The sequence below is a fragment of the Idiotropiscis lumnitzeri genome, chromosome 21, assembly GCF_059441095.1.
Source record: "Idiotropiscis lumnitzeri isolate Australia: NSW breed Sydney's pygmy pipehorse chromosome 21, RoL_Ilum_1.0, whole genome shotgun sequence".
Lineage (NCBI taxonomy): Eukaryota > Metazoa > Chordata > Actinopteri > Syngnathiformes > Syngnathidae > Idiotropiscis > Idiotropiscis lumnitzeri.
Window position 1 is genome coordinate 9,197,530 of NC_142411.1, and position 19,494 is coordinate 9,217,023.

General features: G+C 39.4%; 1 protein-coding gene across 11 annotated transcripts in view; it reads right to left on the bottom strand.

Annotated features, from left to right (window-relative positions):
* The window catches only part of LOC148316863 (DNA (cytosine-5)-methyltransferase 3A-like), a 30,837-nt gene extending 12,308 nt beyond the window's left edge, over positions 1-18,529 (bottom strand). For 6 of the 11 annotated variants that reach the window (XM_088286750.1, XM_088286749.1, XM_088286746.1 and 3 more), the window contains exons 1-7: positions 18,381-18,529; positions 16,236-16,317; positions 14,515-14,719; positions 11,314-11,421; positions 6,659-6,776; positions 5,510-5,547; positions 5,263-5,379 (exon numbers count right to left, since the gene is read on the bottom strand). In XM_088286750.1, coding sequence (XP_088142876.1) covers positions 5,263-5,379; positions 5,510-5,547; positions 6,659-6,776; positions 11,314-11,421; positions 14,515-14,583 — 450 coding nt within the window. In that variant the 5' untranslated portion in view covers positions 14,584-14,719; positions 16,236-16,317; positions 18,381-18,529. The remainder of the gene's footprint in view (positions 1-5,262; positions 5,380-5,509; positions 5,548-6,658; positions 6,777-11,313; positions 11,422-14,514; positions 14,720-16,235; positions 16,318-18,380) is intronic. The other 5 variants (XM_088286754.1, XM_088286753.1, XM_088286752.1 and 2 more) reach the window with 3 other exon arrangements.
* Between the last annotated feature and the right edge of the window lie 965 nt (positions 18,530-19,494).

Sequence of the window (19,494 nt, forward strand, 5' to 3'; positions counted from 1 at the left end):
AAAAAATGTACACATAAAGGTTAGGGCAGTAAGTTTTGGAAATTATTACAATTATGTAGTCCACCAACTTCATGGAAAGGATTGTCATCAACTCTGGAGGTTCTACTGTACTTTCATTGCTTCTTTACATGAAAAACTACTAAGGAATAAAATACAGAAGTGTATTGTACCGAAAGGAACAGTCAGTGGAAATAAAAAAAGCTTCAAATGACAGGAATTGGAACACTTTCTACAATATGTCAAGGGGTCCGATTTCCATTCCCAGCACAAGTCTAGCGAAAAGCACAGTCTCACTGTGAGCATGGTTGGAGTTTTATTTCTTTTACCATTGTTGCTAGACTTTGAATAGGTATAATTGGTTGTAATGGGAAATTTGCGCCATTGTCCGCCGTTCTGGAATGGAACCTAGCCAATCGTAGCGGCATCCCTCATTTGCATTAAAATCAGGGTGGTTGCACAAACAGAATTAGACTCGCTGGGGTCCGTGCATGACTTTGACAGATAAACTGAAAGATCTCCCCTTGCGGATTATGCCTTTGAGATAAAACGTAAATTTCAGCTGTTCCAGTAAACTCGTTGTGATCTATATATCTTTTTTCTTCACCTCAAACTGGGTCTTTAGTCAAGATGGAGAGAATTATAAACAGTTCTAAATCACAGACAGTGATGACACTGAACCGTTAAGCTTCTTCTCGAAAACAGAATAAGATGTCAGGAAAAGCCTACCAGAAAATTCATTTCACTTTTGATGGAGGCTGTTGTTTACTTATTCCTATTTAATTAAAAAAAACATCAGTTATTGTTGTCTAATTTTTTGGGACATTTGAACTCCACGCTCACACACTCTCCACTACATCTTAACAACTATTGAAGGTTTTTGCACCAATGCTTCATTCTATGACACGGCAACATGCACATTTGTCACACCTCATTCAAGCAGCCATGAAGTGAAAATTACTAAAAGAAAGACCAACAGCAGCATTACAGTTATTGAGTATTTCCATGCGGACTCGAAACAAAGATATGAGGAGCGTTGCCATGAGTTACAGCTTTGAACTTTAGTGAACCCTGCGACCTGGCCAGTGTGTTCACTCCCGGTGACACCCCCTTGATCTGTGACCCTGCACCCCGTGACCTCGTCAGTGAACCATTTCAAAACCACCCCGCCCCTTTACAGCCGTGACTGACCCTGACCGCCAAGTGAACTCTGACACACACACACTAACGCGGGACCATTAAAAGAGGAGTTAAGACCCCCTCTCACACTGTCAACAGGCAACTCTTTCATTCTTGATGATCTTGTGACTGAATGCACACAAAAAAAAAATCAAGGCGACTGTTTACTTATTTTATCGTCGTTATTGTTAAATTATGAATCATCACGAGTTTCTTATTTGTAGCTCCAAAATGATCAAAATCAACAAAAAAAATAATTATTTGAAACGTTCACATCTGGTAAGAGTCGCAAAGCACAAAGGCTGTAAGTGATGCTTGAACGGTGTCTTAACCCCAGCTTGCTCAAAACACATCAAAATGACAATCTAATTCAAACAACCAAGACACTTCAGGGTGCAAAACATAATTAAACTCTTATCTCCAAATGAATGCAATCCCAAACAGTGGAATAATCTTTCAGGGTTGTTTTTCTTAAAAAACAAGAAAAACATCAAACGTCCTCTATAGGCACTCAAACTCAAAATGTATGCAAAAAAAAAAAAAGCTATTCCTTTTGCTGAAATGTGTTTGTAATAACGGAAAGGGATATAAATATATAAACTGGTCAGTTATGAAAAAAAAGTTAAACTTACAGATAGGATATGGCATTGTTCCTCCCTGGCTCTCTTTCTCTCTGTCATTTTCTTCAATGTCTCTCAACAGTTTCCTCTCAGGTCGTCTCCTTGACTCACACACTCCAACATTCTTAAAGCTTACGCTCTGCTGATTGGCCAGCCGCGAACGAAGCGATTGATTTACAGGCTTCCTCACCTCACACATGACGAGGTGAACTCCCACAACGGAGCCACTAGTCGTGGTGATGAATGCGCGGAAGCCACTGGGATTTATGTGTGATGATGACACCATGGATACGACACAACAGATCCACGCCACTGTATAAATGTGTGCAAATGAAGTGTGTACATGCAATGCTTATATAAGCTAGAGTGGAAATGTGATAGGAAAGGATGATTATTGACAAACAAGTAAAAAAAAAAAATGCCCTATGACAACAATTTGCTGAACAACGAGCAATAGATATACTTTGTATATGTTATGTAAAAAAAAATACAGTGAACGTCATAATAATAATAATATATAATACAGCAATATATATATGATATAACAATAATGTGTGTTTCCTTCAAACAGCAGTGAGATGACATTTTCATGGTACTGTTAACAGCAGGTTGCAGTTCAGCTGAATGACAGAGTAAGTACACACATGCACACATTCGCACGATAGTACAAAATCACACCAAGACGTGGAAGTGGTTAACCTCTCCTCCTTTTTATAGCCGTTTCAAACTGGGAATGTATAAAGTAACACCGCTGTTGTGCGTCAGTATTGTGTGAACTCCACACAAACAGAAATTTTAGTGTCATAATGCTGGTCCTATTGTAACATAAAAAGGGTCCAGGCGGTTCCAACAATATTATAGACTACAAAGTACAGTAAATCTAAGAAAAAAAATCTAAAAATGATGGATAGGTGGATGATTTTCTCCTCATTACATGTGAAATCTGTGATTTTTTTTTCAATTATTACCATATGATGTACTTAATTAACACAATTCGTATTTAATGAAATTGTTTTAATGTTTCCTGGTTTTGTTTCTCACTCCTTTTTTTTACTTTTCACTTGTCGATTTCAACAGCATTGAGTGACAAATAAGAGAATTTGCACAACAAAAAGAAAGAAGCATGTTATTTGTGGCTCGATGGTTAGTGATGTCAGGAAATGACTCGCTTGCAGGAAGTCACACTCGCTCTCTGTCTTTTGTATAATTACGTGCTCTGTTTGAATGCACCTTTTTTTTCCTGAATGTCTGACCCAATTAGAATGTTTAAGTGCTATTGTTGCAGTTGTATATTATAAAACATATATTAGGCTCCCTTTGTTTATAAATGAAAGCCATTTTAATGAGGTTGTATTCATAATATCATTGCAAGCTGCTCACTTGCCTATGATTATCTCGTCCTTCTCGCATGAACGTCTGTTAAGCTCTTTCTCACGTCCTACCACATTTCAATGTGTCAGCAAGATGGGCCATCAAGCTGTCTGCTGACTTTGTCTCGCTTGCTGACTTACAATAGAGCAGTCCAATATTTTCAGCAGTCATACAATACGCTCTGAGTCCATGCGCAACATATGTAATGTAAATGCATGGCTGTACAACTACGGAAAGACTGATTATCGGCCAGGCAGATAATTGTCATTTTGAGAAATATTGGCGCGAAAGTTTAACATTTCAATTATGTTGAAGTTTTGAAACTATTTACCATAGAAAACTCTCAAGAGCTATTTACTTGTTTAGGTTTTCAGACACGTATAATCCAGGAGGATGGCGGTCTTTAGCCTATTATCATGATCAGATTCCTTTTCCGCCACGTCAACAATTATCAGGTTGCCTTTCACATGTCACATTTAAAGGTTATAGGCCTCTTTAATTGCCGGCAAAACAATTCAGCTGTGTTCACGCCCACAACGGCACAAAACACCCTTTTCTCCATATGGGTGCTGCTGCGCCCACTTGTACGTCTCTGCGAAAACAGCAAAATTTTGTCCCTGTGCAGATTCAGACAGCATCTCACACCAGACTTGCACCAAGCCATTTAAATAGAGATCGTAGGTGGTTTAAGCTTACACTGACTTTCAGCCACCAAGTTGTCAAGTGCACCGGGAGCGTGCAGACAAGAACAGATGCCAGATTTTTTTTTTTTTTTTTTGCAGGCACAATGACAGAGATCCTGAGCTCAGGGTCAGCAGGTTAGATGTCTTGCTCAAGGACACATCGACAGTAGTCAGGCAACTACCAGTAGTTGCTGGATTCAAACAGAGGAACTACTGCCAACCCTAAAATAATAAATCTTGCTTGGTACAATAAGTAAACCTCGAAATGAGAACAATGCTGTTCATGGTCCAATAACCAATTGTGTCTTCGACTTAAGTACACTTCCTTCCTTTTTAAATAAATCGTGTCAAGTGTCAAATGTGTTAGACATAAAAATAATTATAGTAAATTCCATATAAGACAATCAGATTCCCTAAGAAATTCTTAAATAAGACATACCATCCAATTTTTTTCATAATTCAAAACAATTTCTAGGTCTCGAGCATGTCTGTCAGTGACAAAATTACCCCAAAGGATGAAGAATTAGAGAAAACTTCAGTTTTTTCAAACCAATTTTGTGTGTGTGTGTGGGGGGGGGTCTTCATTTCCATGACAACCAGGTGCAGAGCGAGGGAATGGCAACCAAGCAACTAGCTACTAATAGCAAACAGTGTGAAGAAAAAAGAAATTCCCCAAAAAGACACTAAATACTTGATTGTATTTTCACTCCAGGCAGTACTTCAATTACCAAGCCACTTTATTACAAATCAATTAGTGTTACGGAGCTATGCATGTAATGCAAGGAGATAACCCCAGGTCAGACTATTGCTTGGAAATGATCAATCTTTCAAGTCATGGGTGGAGGAACTTAATGCCGGCAGTCTGGCATATCTTCCCAACAGCTTGCTGTCAGTTTTCAGGATATAGGTACAGTAGCTCGCAGTAGATTTGTTTAGTTGTGTCATTTCACACTTGATGGGTGTGCAAGAGCACCCCCACAGACCCAACAATTTAAAAAGCACATTTTCCATCACACAAGAATCTCCCAATAAACCACCAAGAGCAATAATGGCTAAAGGATAATGACTCAACTCTTTTTAAAGTTCAAGGCCACTCAAAGAAATAGGAAATCTACACATATCCTTTACGCTGCCATTAATTTTTTATGACAGAAAACTAAGCAGTCGCAATCTGTTGAAAGTGCTAAGGGGACTTCCGCTTATTTAATTCAGTATCTGTGCGACAGACAAAACCACAGCTTCCTGCAACAACTTAGGTTCACGTGTGAGTCCAATTTAACATCCTGAGAATGACCTAATTCCTTAATGGACTGCTTGAATCATATTATCGTCTTTTGCATTTTTTTTTTTAATTAATCGGAATAAACTGGAAAAAATGCAAGCAAAAGCCTTCATATGACTGCAGCTCACACCTCCATCTTCCAGCGGCTGAGCCATTCTTCTTTCTGTCTCCTGCTGATGTAGTACGGATCTCCAGCCTGGAAAGTCACTCTGGGGACCGGCTTCCTACGCAACCTCCCTGTCTCACCCTGCACACACAGCCACAAAAGCTTGATATATCCTTCACTGGCTACATACCGCTTGTACTATAAAAATATTTCACTTCATTTTGGGGAGTTGGAAAAAGCATAAGCACGAGAGATCAACTGTTTCACTCACCTCTCTAGGGGAGTCACAGCTTCTGTCGTCTGCTTCATCTATAGAATGTAAATGACAAGAAATGGACCATTTGTTCTGATTTAATAAGAGGCTTAATAAGGATCCATAGTTATATTACTTCTCTGTGGCACTCATATTTAAAGTCAAAATGCCTTCAAAGACTGCCACCTGGAAGTTATTTTAGTTGCAGTTATGTCCCCCCCCCACTCAAGACTGAAATGATAATAATAAATAATAAATGTTTTCATTTTCAGTACTTTTTTTCCCTCAAACAGCTTTTACATTGAACAAAATCATTTCTCCAATCAGATGAATGCGGAAATTAGCAACAAGCATATAAATACATATATTAAAATGTTCAAAATACAGTGGAACCTCAAAGTCTGCCTCAAAAGTCACATTAAAAAAACACCCTGTTGCATGAAACATGAACATATCTAAGGAGACTTCATCTCATGGAGTATCACAAATAGTAATTCCACAGGTGTGTTTTCTTTGACTACTTTTTTTTTCATGCCACTAAGTTAGCCGTATGGCAAAAAGGAAAAATGCGATTTCCAACTAATGCGTTGCAGCAAAATGGTCCCGGTGCTCGTCACATTAATGTTTGGCTGACGCAACAATAGGTCAATTAAAAGAAAAGCCACCTTTATTTGGTGTTAATATGAAGCCACTGCATACACGCCACATGCTATAAAAAAAAAATAACGTGAACGTTCGTCAAGGTTAAAAGTTTTACTGTCTTAGTGGTGGACATTTTTTCAGTTTGAAGCAACTGTATACTCAATAAAATAATAGTCACGAAAACACACACCCACCTTGAATCGGTTCACTTATTTTACAGGTTATGACAGTTAAGATGTTAAAAAGTGATGTGTGACGTCAAAAGGACAAAGGGTGAGTAATTAGTTCAGTTTTTATTTAGGTTTTAATATACTTGTTTCTTACTCTTGTATGAAAAGTAACAGAGTTAAAGTGTCACTTTGCCTGTACAGTTAATTGGGAATATGGCATTTACAGTGACTCCAGAATGACATTATTTGTCATGGGGACATTCCTTTTAAACTATAAAGTGAACTGGCAAACTCCCTTGGTTTGGCTTTGGAGGTTCCACTGTATCGCCAGATTTCTTTGCAGTAAAAACAATACCCTTATTCCTGTCGTTATGCTCTAGTTTCCGACGCCCACGTTTCTTGCAAGGGGAAGGGGAGTGCTCCAGCTCCCCCGGCAGAGTTGAGGGGGCAGAGGGGTCAGACGTAGCCATCTCCTGGAAAACAGATGGTGCAATCTGCCTGAGTAACTGGCTGCCGGTCAGAAATAATTAAAAAAAAAAAAACATCCTGATTGCACTCACACATACAGAAATGTGACATTAAACTGAATACAGGACCAAGCTCGTGTCGGCCTATAGAGTAGCTGCAAAATTTGCAGACCAATTAGTCTGTCCTTGTTCGAAAGTGGAGACATACATATCCAACGGAGTGTGTAATAAACACCCACACTGCCATTAACGCAACAGTGAGACAAGAAGGGAGTAATTTAGGGAATGTATTCATTAATGAGCACACGTGTAAGAAATTCTTGCATTAAACAAGAACCAGTTACTGAAACGGTATTTGAGTCGTCTTACTAAAATAATAATAGAGAACACAATAAATATTGTAATCACACAGAAGAAAAAATGCGTAGCTGGAAAAAGTAGGCACTTGAGATCTATAGATCAATGATTTATCCATTAGCACCAGCATTAACTGTGCTAAACTGTAATCATGTGGCTTTCTAAAAGGCCAGAAGCAGTTTTATGTGCATGTGTCTTTCGCTAAAAGCGGATTGGTTTTACAGAAGTGTAGTAAAAAAAACAAAAAAGAAAGAAAAAAAAAAAGCGCAGGGGTGGTAATAATGCAAAGCTTTGAGGCGATGTACGTACTTCAATGCTGGCAAGTGCTAACAAGCTGAAAGAGGCCATAATGAGCAGGTGAGAGGAGACATAAAATGTTGACTAAAAAGGCCTCGGGACTATACCAGCTCACACTTTAATACGAAGTCTAATTGCAGACACAAAGTGCCATATTGTGGCAGTAGGATCGAAAGCACACACATAGGCACAATGTATTTTCTAGTTAATGGTTGATGTTCCCCAAAAGTCGAATGAATGCGTTCATTATTTGCCACTGCATCAACTCCATTACGTTAATGCTGTTTGATTAGATTCTAAAATGAACGAGCTGGGCATAGATCTTGCTTTAATGGAAAGCGCAAAATATCTCTTGTACAAAAGGTGCAGATGTTAACACACCACCAGGCGTTCATTCAAATAAAAGTGAATTAAGGTTGAATAAAATCCACACTGTAAATTCGCCACAGATATTTAAAAAAAAAAAGAATTTCTTTAGGCAAATTAAAGTTACGCAAAATTCAACTACTTGCTAAGCAAAATGAAAGTAAAATGGTACCAGTCAAGTTAATATGTAGTAACTTAGCTCAAATGAAATAAACAGGCGATTAAAAGGATGGATAACAGTAAAATGGTTTGTCATTTGCTTCTAAATTAGTCGAATAGCATCAAGTGCCTTTGTTGCGAGCACACACCAATTATTGTTTTAACCCCCAGGAGGGCATTAAAGCTGCATTAAGCAATTTCCCAGGAATCATAAACGCAGCAGTAGGTTGTTGAAGCACATGAGCGAATAGTGTAGCAAACAACTGTCTACTTACTCATTCAGCAGAAAGAGAGGAACATGGACTTTCCGCTGCAGTCGTCTGTGAAATAAAAGTGCATGGCACATGGCAGGCCTGGTTCCCCAATTGCTGAAAAAAATCTCGCGTTGTTTGTTTGGAATTCTATATGTTCCGACGGTCTTCCAACTAGCCTCGCGGGAAGGCAGATTTTGTTGAAAAAAAAAAATAATTAAATCACAGTTAGTATGCTCCCAAAGTTGTACTATATTATATCTGTTATATTATGTATTATATTGAACATGATTCTACTCTACATTACATTGCTTGATGCAGCTTTAACATTCAACTCAATTCGATTTAGATTTTATATATATATATATATATATATATATATATATATATATATATATATATACTGAACAAATTGCAGCAAACAATACAGCATGTCAACACAAAAGTAATAAGCCATTAACACATTAACACATTTTATCCTCAAAATAAAGTAACAAAATGAGGAGGTAGTAAATATTTCGCCCCAAATTGAATTTCTGACAGAGTGCAAAACGTAAATAAAAACAGAAGATGAATTGAAAATCTTTGTCAACCTATATTTAATTAAATACACTGCAACGACAAGATCTTTATCATTCCAACTAATATTTTCTCATTTTGAATTACACAACTGCAACACGTTCGCAAAAAAGAAGAAAGAGGCATCCCTGAGAAGGACATTGCTTGGATGGCAGCATATGTTTCTCTAAAACCTGTTTGAACCTTTCAGTAATAATTGTGCCTTCACGGATGTGCAAGTTGCTCATTTGCACTAACGTACCCCCATACTATTAAAGATGCAGGCTTTTGAACTTTGTGCTTGTAACAAACCAGATGGTTCTTTTTCTCTTTGGCCCCTGAGGACACAAAGTCCATGATTTCCCCAAAATAATGAAATGTGAAGCCGTCAGACCACAGCACACGTTTACACATGGGGCCCTACTTTTGGTTCTGAGCGTAAATGTGCAAGGGGCGGGGCCAGATGAAGTTTTGGCTATTTTGTAGCCTGACGCAGTTAGACAGGGGCTCTCTGCGACATTTGGATGTCAACAAGGCCGACTCTAAATGTGTCCAAGTCAGTCAAACAGTTTCTTCCCATCCTTTTAAATGTGGCTCGCACAGAAAGTCTAGACATGTGGTGGATGAAATCCCAACTTTAACTTTAACATGAGACTAAAATGTAAAGAGCTGTTTCCTTTCTTTCTTATAGCTTTTCAGGGTAACAAAACCAGCCAGCCTGCATTGTTATAACCATAAAGATCGCGATCCTACGTTTTAATCACTAACTCATCTCACAAACTGACCTGACAGATCTAATCTGGCAGCATCTGCCTTAAGACACGAAAACATACTTAGATGTCAACTTTGTGAGTATGTGTTTTAGTCAATTATTATTTACTAAATTATATGATAAATGAACTACAACAACAAAACATGGTAAGCACATCATGGTGATATATGTATGTGAAGCATTTATAAATATAAAGCACTGCACAGTATCAATCTCGTAAAATAAAAAAAAAATATGTATGTGGATTAGGGCTGCAAGTAGTGATTATTTAAATTAATTTGTAGTATATTTGTGCAAATATGCATGCATAAAATGCACACAAATTGATTATGAACAATTTGGAACAGTTCTCCAAACAGAGTTAATAAAAACATTGGCAAGATGATTAACTTCAAAGAAGTACTTCCAAAGAAACTCGACCGTGAATGTTAATCCAAGCCATTTGATGTAATACAGTAACTTCTCCATATGAGTTAGATCAAGCCACTCATCTGAGACACTTGTGGTCTGAACGCACTGCCTCAAATGGAGTACATGTGTATAAAAATACCACATGTTCAACATGTGACACTTAAAGCAGAAAGTTTGAGGAGAAGAAAGGTGTCACTGACCTTACACAATCATACATTTGCCATTAAAAAATGCATTCACTCTGTTGTACGCATAAGCCACCAACAGTCACATAATAAAAGGAAACAGCGTATGAACTTACTACAACTACAGTGTAATAAAGTGCAACATTGAGTGCATGTTTGTGAGAGACAAGCCCACGCTAAGCCCGCCCACTTGATTGGACAGCTAAACATGCTCAAACCTGCTCCCCCATCGCACATGACTGCACTTGGTGCATACACGAATGACAAGTTGGCTCGAGCTTTCTTTTGGACTGTGAGTGTTTGATCAGCTGTAGTGACTCGTGACACATGCGCGCACACCAATTTCCACACGCACACACAACGAGGAGACATGATTCAGTCAAACGTACACATTTGGTCATAAGCAGTTTCTCAGTTACTGCGTACCTCAAGAAATGCCATTGGACATCCATGCAGTCAACTACAAAGCGTACCAATTAACGGGGGGTTTTATTCGTACATTTGTGCATTTTCACCATAATTCTTTCACTATAATATAAAAAAAAAGTCATCCAAACATGTGAAATTGTTCAGTTTTTTTTCCAATCCCTAATTATGTTATTCAATGACAAAATGTTGACTAGCATTTGTTCGACCATCACGGTACACCTCAATTTGTATTTTAAACCACAGGTGACGCTTTACTCACTGCTCACATCTGCTCTCAACCCAACCTCGCTCCTTTACTGTGACCCAAAATCAAAGCTGCTCCTCTTGTATCACTTACTGTAGCATACAAAGATGTTTTGCTACTATATTTAGACAAAGTAGAGAGCAATCGGAGGATCAGGTCACACACAATCCAAATAAAACAGCAAAGCAGCGGTTGTTTCTGCTCTTACCAAAAAAAATACTCTTAATATTGATGCTCAGGAAGGCCAGGAAAGCAGGAAATACTTCCATGCTTATTACAAGTTTCAACAAGTACAATGCCCAAAAAAATGAAAAAATCACTTTCCAAGTTTATCAAATAATGACACACAATAATAGGCGGCAAGGCAACTTTGCGCAACTGTATGAGACAGGAGATACAGTCATGCAGGCCTTTGCAAAGCGTTAGAACAGGATCAACGTGGTTATTCGGGAGTCCTATCAGTTTGATAGGCCAAAAAGTTGGTACACGCCTGATGAAAGCAGATTGTACTCACAGGAAGAAACTGTTTGCGTTTCCTGCTTGGACGGCCCACTCGGCGCTTGTTTGGAGGGCTCCCCAGAGTCGCCTCCTCTGGACTGTCCTGGTCCGCTCCATCTTCACTCTGGCCCAGAAAAAAATCATGTTAAACACAAGCGTAGTAAATAGTCAATTCTTTGCAATTATTTGCTCCTCCTGTGTCTTTCATTGAGATTCTTTTCTGCAAGTTGTGTCTAGTCATGTGTTTCATGATGTAATTTTCCAATTTCTGCTAAAATCACATTGAAGCATTTATGTGTACCATAAAATCCCTTAAAATTATTTGATTTTCTTTACTTTGCTTGCAAATCTCTTGAACTGTGTGACTGGTTTTAAATGATGTACCTGGGTACTGGTAAAGGCCTAAATAAGCTGATGATTTTCATTTGTTATTGAGTCTTAAAAAAAAAAGAGAGAGAGAGAAGAAGGTTAGTTGTGGCATTCTACCGTACGTATCAACCCAATTGGCCTTTGTTACCAAATTTTGGCACATTGATTGAACAATTCATCAGTTCCTTGTCATCTCCAGCCACTGCTCCACCCAGCTATTTTTGAGCCAACACAAACTGGTATTTTTGTTCACAGAAAGCTGTTATTTTTATCAGAACTCTTTTCTTAACTAAAACACGAATCTAATTTGAATCATATGTTTGATTATTGTTTGCCAAATGCCCTAAAGTTGTTTGCTGCGTAACGCAGTCTGTAGTTGTTAAAAAAAAAAAAGAAAGTGAGATACTATGATTACTGACTACTGGCTTGTTAGTTAGCAAGTTGAAGGGTCAACAATGAGGAATTTGCCACTTTTACAGGTACAGTCAGCTTGCGATGAAGTCAAATTGATCCACAAAATCAGATGGACCGGTCGCTATTGTGTGTTTTCCCAACATTTTCTGTGTAGGCTATTTCATATTACCAAACTGCATATTGTTCTTTCCATTACTATCACCTAATCGGTCAAAAATTCAAAGTGGACACCATAATATTAAGCCTTGGCATAGTGTGACCGAGTTTGTTTTCTTATTATACGCATTCAATGTTATTTGGTTCTTGGTAACATCTTGCAGCAAAGACTCAAGCATGCACATAAACATGATCTGATTTCAAGGAGGTCTGACCATACTGATGCAAGATGAATTACATTTCCGTTCAAACAATCTGAGTAGGTTTGTCTGACGACTTTGAAATTTGATTTATGATGACTTCAGTTCGACCGCGGTGTTGACATGAACGTCAAAGCATCCTGGTTTCAGTCAGACTGACGCTAAATAAGAACTCTGCTGGCAGTCTACTAAACATACTGGCTGTTATCAGATTGTGTGCCGCCTGCTTTCACACCAGCGTTCTTCCATGAATGTCTTAATCCCTTTCTCTGCATCCTCTACTGGACCCTGTGTTGCAGTGACAGGAGAGTGGTTGCTAAGGTGCAGAAACTGCTTAGCAACTGTCTCCGGCAGGACTGCCGTGCTGACTAAACGCTCTGGTGTCACTTCCTGGATGATCATTCAGTACAGCAAACAACTCGTACTGGCTCGTCTGCCTGCTTGGCTGTCCATATGGCAGCGTCACGTCTCTCGAGTGGACGGAATATCTGGAGCACCGACAAGTGCAAATGAAACAGTTGAGTTGTTAAACCTACATATTGAGAAGCCCACTCAAGCATGTCCATGTTAGCAAGTGTCAAAGCACACAATCACACCGGCTGGCCAATCTGTTCATATATCTTTGGTCTATTTCTGACTCATGGCAGGTTATTTTAGGCTGCTGCAGTTGCTAAGCAACCAGACTGCAAGCCAGGCGGGAAGAGGAGGATCCCATCAGCATCAGACACCCTGTCCTCTTTCTCTTTCCACATCCGCACCTAACTAGCTCTCTCCATTTTCCTTCGTCGTATTTGTTCTCTCTCTTAGCCAAGGGAGCATTTAGCGATTCAAAGATGGTTGCCTAATGGTGGGCAGGCTTAAATTTGTACATGGGTATATTTAGAATGACAAAATTACATTCAGAGGTACTCAAAAAAACTACTTACTTTAGAACCAAAAGACCAAGAAAAATAAAAAGTTGTCATAAAAAAAATAATGGCAAGTAAATATTGAGTGGGAAAAAATTAATGAACCGCATAACTGATGAGTAACTTATTTTTTAATTTTTAATGCTGCATGAATAAAAACCAATAATACAGATATTGACCAAGATTGTTTTAAAAAAGAAAAATTTAAAAATACAGTACGGCAAAATTATCCACAATAAATTGCTTTAAATTTACTTCCTTGTTTGCGCAAGGGAAAGAGCACAAGAGGCTGGCGGGAAAGCAGTTGTTAATTATAATATCATTTGATTATATTGAACTTCCGCAGGTGGATGCGCCCACATTTATCAGCAACGCTGAGATCTGTTTCATCTGCCAACTTACATCTTTATCATCATTGCAGCGTACACATTTTGGATTGTGTTTCTTCCTGCACCTTTTCAACGCACGTGACACATTGCATGTGATTTCTTGGCTCCGTTTGAATGGTAAACTGGAGTCAAACCCCACAAATAATAACGTATGATTTGTAAGTCATGTGACAGGAATTCTCTCCAACAAACCAAATTTTTGTGCACAAGCAATGATGAATATTGTAGCTAAAAAATACAAGTAGCAAGCGGAATGCAACTCAGGAGTGCTGAAATGATTAGCAACAAAGATGAAACTTTCTCGACATAAAATCATCTCTATGTATACGTGATATACTGCATGTATATATTGTATGTTGGGGAATGGATTTGTTATTTAACATTAAATGCTTTGGTGAACAAGTGGTGTTTGAGAAGCACCAAGCTCACACACCCCTCATCTGATTAAACGTATCTCTATTTTCCTCTCTTTTCTAGACTATTTGAGTTAAAGGTCACTTTAAAAAAGAACAACAAACTGTGCCGGAAGAAAAGCACTGAGAAGAAAAAAAATAACGGTCAAGAGTCAGATTTCGAGATTTTAGTGAAGCTAAAAAAGAAAAGCCAAAGTGCAATATAATTCTTGATCTTTGGAGTATTTTGACAAACGGACGTCACAGATTTTCTGAAGAGACTTGGAAAGTGTTTTAATTTGCGTGGGCGCGACATTTGCTTTAAATCAAGAAGATTGAAGCATTTGTAGTGACAAGTGGAATAACAAATACCTAAACATTTTTCTTACCACATCATTGGAGCTTTTGTTTTCTGGTGTCTGGGGCAGTTCGGTGACTGCGGGACTGTTGGACGGCATGCTGGAAGCAACTTTACGAAGTTCAAATTAAAAATGGAGAAAATCAAAGGCCCTCAGAAGCAGCAGGTCCGTCGTCATTCAACCTGCACCTCAAGCTGTCCAACAATCACTCAGTCACTCAGTCCTCCCCCCTCGCCTAAAAGCAGAGAGGAAACATGCAAAACGATTGAATAATTACAGGAAATTCAAAGTATGTGATGCTAAGACGCATGACGGGTGGGACTTGTGCACAGAGAAAAAACTATTTCATGTCAGGCCTGTGACCAGGTTGACACACATGCAGGTGCCCTTAAAGGAATCAGCTTTCAGCATATTATGACAGATGTGTCTGCATAAAGAGTCATTTTGATGAGGCCTAATGCAAGAAAATATATCTGGTTTATTTTTCTCATCAAGAGGTTAGCCCAGCAGTGTGCAACATATGCATGACTCACACAACCGGACTCTTCAAATCACCAAACACTTTCTTCAACTTGTAAGGGCTTGCTTCATTAAAGTAAGCGTGTGACTAAATGAATGATTCTATTCAATTTGGCCTCTTGCTAAATTGCTGCGGCCTTTCTCTTGCTTTTACTTGACTTTCTTTATCTAGACCAGGCGTGGGCAAACTACGGCCTGGGGGCCACATGCGGCCCGTTAAACTTTTTAATGCGGCCCGCCAAACTTGAAAAAAATTAAATAAATAAACCTTGTTAATGTTTTATTTTCTAAATACTCTGGTGTGTCAAACACAGATATTTTGTTGTAAGGCTTTTGTTCGTTTTCATTTAAAATTAAATGGGTTTTTTTTCCCCAAGAGGTGAGGTTACCAAAACACTCCATCCATCGCACCTGGTCCGGCCCCTCTGTCAAATTTTAGAACCCATTGTGGCCCGCCAATGAAAACGTTTGCCAACCCCTGATCGAGATGCACTCTTGGTACACATACTAGTTGAATCCAGTTAAGACTGTGGAGTCACACATTGTCACATGGGTTGTGTGAGGCTGGCCAAGGGAGAGTGTAAGAACAAGAATCAATGTGGAAGGGGTGAGAGCTTTTTCCACATCTGGCAGTATAGTAAGTCTCCACAGCAATGTGCCGATCTTTCTGGCATCCATTAAATAGTTCAATAGAGAATGTGCAGTCTTTTGGTGCGTACTGTTGTAGTGCGTTTACAGTAAGTTAAAGGACTGGCAAAAGGTCCCTTTGTTTCAATTCAATACAAATGTAAGACTATGTCATTAGTTTAAGGTGTGCCTTTTATCATTACTTTATGGAGGTATGCCTCATTGTGTTTCTACAATGCATACATGTCTAGTATCAGCGTGACAGATAATCAAATCAGTGCTCCAAAATCAGAGCAGCCTGTTCACCATATTGTCACTAAAGCCAACAGTACCTTACAGCATCTGTGCAAAGATTACATTAAAAAGCAGCTGTGATGAGGCAACATTACAGGCACTATTAAGTGAGTTTGAAAGTTTTCTATTTTTAAGCAAAAAAAAAAGGGAATACCACAGGAGTCATTATGCTTCTTCTGGCCACAAAGCAATGTTGTGGAATTGAGTCACCGTGACTACTAAACGACGTCAGCACAGGATTGAAGGCCCATGTGCACAAGAATGAAACTTAACTCAAGCGTACCGAAATATACGTTTGAATTTGGCCTCACCTGATCTTGTGCCTCTGCAAAATCCCGTTTCCATCCATCCATTTTCTAAAGCGCTTGTCCTCATTAGGGGGTCAGCTGGAGGCTACGACAATCACATAGCGAATGATCATTCATCAGAAACTGTTAACTTTGCCACTTGTCACTCGGTTTACCAATTTGAAGAGCAGTTAACAACTGCTATAGGTGTTCATGTACTGTCAAAAAAAGGAAAATCCATGCAACCATCAGTTTTCTATAACGCTTATCGTGTTCAGGGTCACTAGCAAGGTCAATCGCAGAGCAATCAAACTCAGACTTATGCTGACAATGAGTGGAAAGTGAACAGCCTCAAAACACAAATCCTTCGTTAGACAATTTGTAGATGAAGAAAGAGAAATTTGCCCAGAATTTTGCTATGCTTCGACGATACTGATTGTGCTCATTACAGTTGCTGACTTTGGGCAAGAAGTGGAGTTCACACTCGACTCGTCGCCAGCCAATCAATGGCAGGGCACACAGAGGCAAACAATCATTGACATTCACAAGTCTATAATTAACCTAGTATGCATGTTTTGAGAATGTGAGGGGCAGCTTGAGTATCTGGAGAAAACCCCACGCAAGCATGCAAGAACATGTAAATTCCACACAGAAGGGCCTGAGACAAGATTCAAGCCAGGACCTCTTGGCTGCGATGGCGACATACTAACCACTGCAGTAATCATGCTGCAACCTCTGAAGTGATGCCAACCATCACGTCATTGCTAACATCTGCAAGTACCGTTTCTGTAAGATTGCTAGTCAGAAGTGTGATGTAAGATCTACCAATGTCTGACTTTTTTTAATGTGTGTGACGTTCCTATAGTTGAACTGCATTGTGGAGTGCAGTATGTCACTCCTTACACTGTGGCCTTACATCAACCACCGTAAAGACAGTCAGGCAGCAGGCCAGCGGGAAACCATGGGTGGAAACTTTGTGCAAAAGGGTGTACAATAACCACCCAACACCCCAAGGGTCTCACAGCTCAATCTGCAGGCCAATTCCTTCTTCCAAGTGTGTTGGATGTAGGTCACACACGCACACGCGCACACGTTCACAAACTCAGAACTCCCAATCTTATAGTAAGTATACGTAACAGAAATTGTTCCAGCTGGATTGCCCGCAGGTTTTTAAATTAGACTCCTGTCAAAGGTCCAAGTACAAGCCTGCCTGAACTGGTGGGAGAATAAATTGTTGCCAGAGGAGGTAAACGCTTCATTGATAAGTCAAGGTAGGAAGAAGCAGCTGGTGAAAGAAATGGATCATGTAAATAATTTGGGGGCTATTTTCATAATGATCTTAAATATGAGTGACAAATTCACAGATATACATGTGAAGCAAAGGCTAGAGGATGAATGACAGTGTAAGGACACGCTAGAGACAATGATAAACTACAGTCAAGCTCATTGATGATGTGCACAACTAACTAAACGGCTATATGGAATTTTACGGAGAAACACGCTATTTTGTTTTTACTCGCAGTGTGGGGGGGGGATAAAAACTTTTATTTTATAAGACCATGCCGGAAATGCAGTTGAGTTAAGCTAACATGACATACTCCATCTTTATGGCAATTAATATTAGGAGCGACCTAACGCGGCCTTCAGCGGGTGACTTGTCAAAAAAAAAGCGTCGACTAATCCCAGCGGGGGCTGGAAGACGCTCACAAACACGGACTTGTTTGTGTGTATGTGTGTGTGTGGCGGAGATAAGCTTTGCTAGGTCAGGTAAAACACACACACATTTGGACCGAATGCACTCGTTCACCCCCGGAGGCGCGTCCCCGTGCGCTCGCTCGCCCGCCCGCCCGCCCGCCGAGAGTCGACGGTTCGGCGCGCTGATGTGTCCCTCTCTATCTGCCGCTGGGTTACTTTCCGGTTGAATGTTACCTGGCGGTGTCGCCGCAAGGCGGTTTACGCTCTGTTGGAATATGTTGGCATTACAGCCCCCCCATATTTGATTTGACATTCCTCCCACCCTCCCCAAAAGAAAAAACTCCCAAGTTCACTCTCAGGCTTCGCGCTCAGCTCCAAAACCTCCGGCGTCTCGTTGCAATGACTAACCAAGGTGGTTGTGTTTATAGAAAAATGCAAACAGCTGCTAAAACAAAATGTAAGCTTTGTATTTACCGTATCGTCCGACCCTGATGGCCGTCGTTTCCCCCTCTTCACGTTCACTCTCGACCTCTCTCGCTCTCTCTCACTCTCTCTCGCTCTCTCTCCCTCCCTTGCGCTCTACCGGGTCTTCTCCGTCCTCTGCTGTCTCCCGCTCCCCCGCCTGCTTCCGTCTCTCTCTCTCTCTCTCTCTCTCTCTCTCTCTCTCTCTCTCTCTCTCTCTCTCTGTCATTCACCGCAGACGCGGCACCGGCGATAGTCTCCACCAGGTCCTAAAGCCTGCCCTTTTATTTTTGAAATAATAAATTGAATTATTTTTGTCAAAGAACAAATAACCGTTAAAAAAATAAAGTCCATTTTTTTAATGTAATATTAATTTAACAGGGATAGTAAAGCTGGGTGCATTTGGTTGGACCAATATATTAATGAAAACAAAAAAATATATCAGCATTTTTTTTTAGCTTTGGCAAACAAAAAACGGTTCTTTAGGCATTCTACTTTTTATTTTGTTAATTAGTCACTTGATGCAATATGAGTGGCACCTGATGAAATAAGATTTTGAAGATGACATGGTGGTATTTTAATTTTTTACTTCTTCCCGACTTTAATACTGAAGTGTTTGGGAACTCCTGGACAAAATGATCAAATATTCAATATTTTAGTATTTTCCCTTAAAATACTATAAGCTATTTTATTATTAAAAAAAGCCTCACTAAACTGTATTCCATAGTCAACTTAGAAGAAACAGTACAATTTTCTCAGTCAGGCCACAATGCGACAGCAGGTAAATCTGGTGGAAAATTCTAAAAAAAAAAAGAGTAAAATATCGTAGTTTTATACTCTAATAACTTAGTTACATCAAGTGAGACTCGCGTTAAACTTGGAAGTTTCTGATGAGCTCAAGTCTACGGTTTATTCATTTTTCACGCTATCCAGTTGATCATGTATTCAACTTTACTTCACACATAATTGAATTAGTTTTATAATGCCATTGTTTGATGTCAAATTACATAGAATTTACACCGCATTTGATAAAGCTATTTTTATTTAATCATCTCATAAAATGGGTGACATCATTCACAAAAATAAACTCATCTCGACTAGACTAGTTGTTCTAGCTGAATCGCCA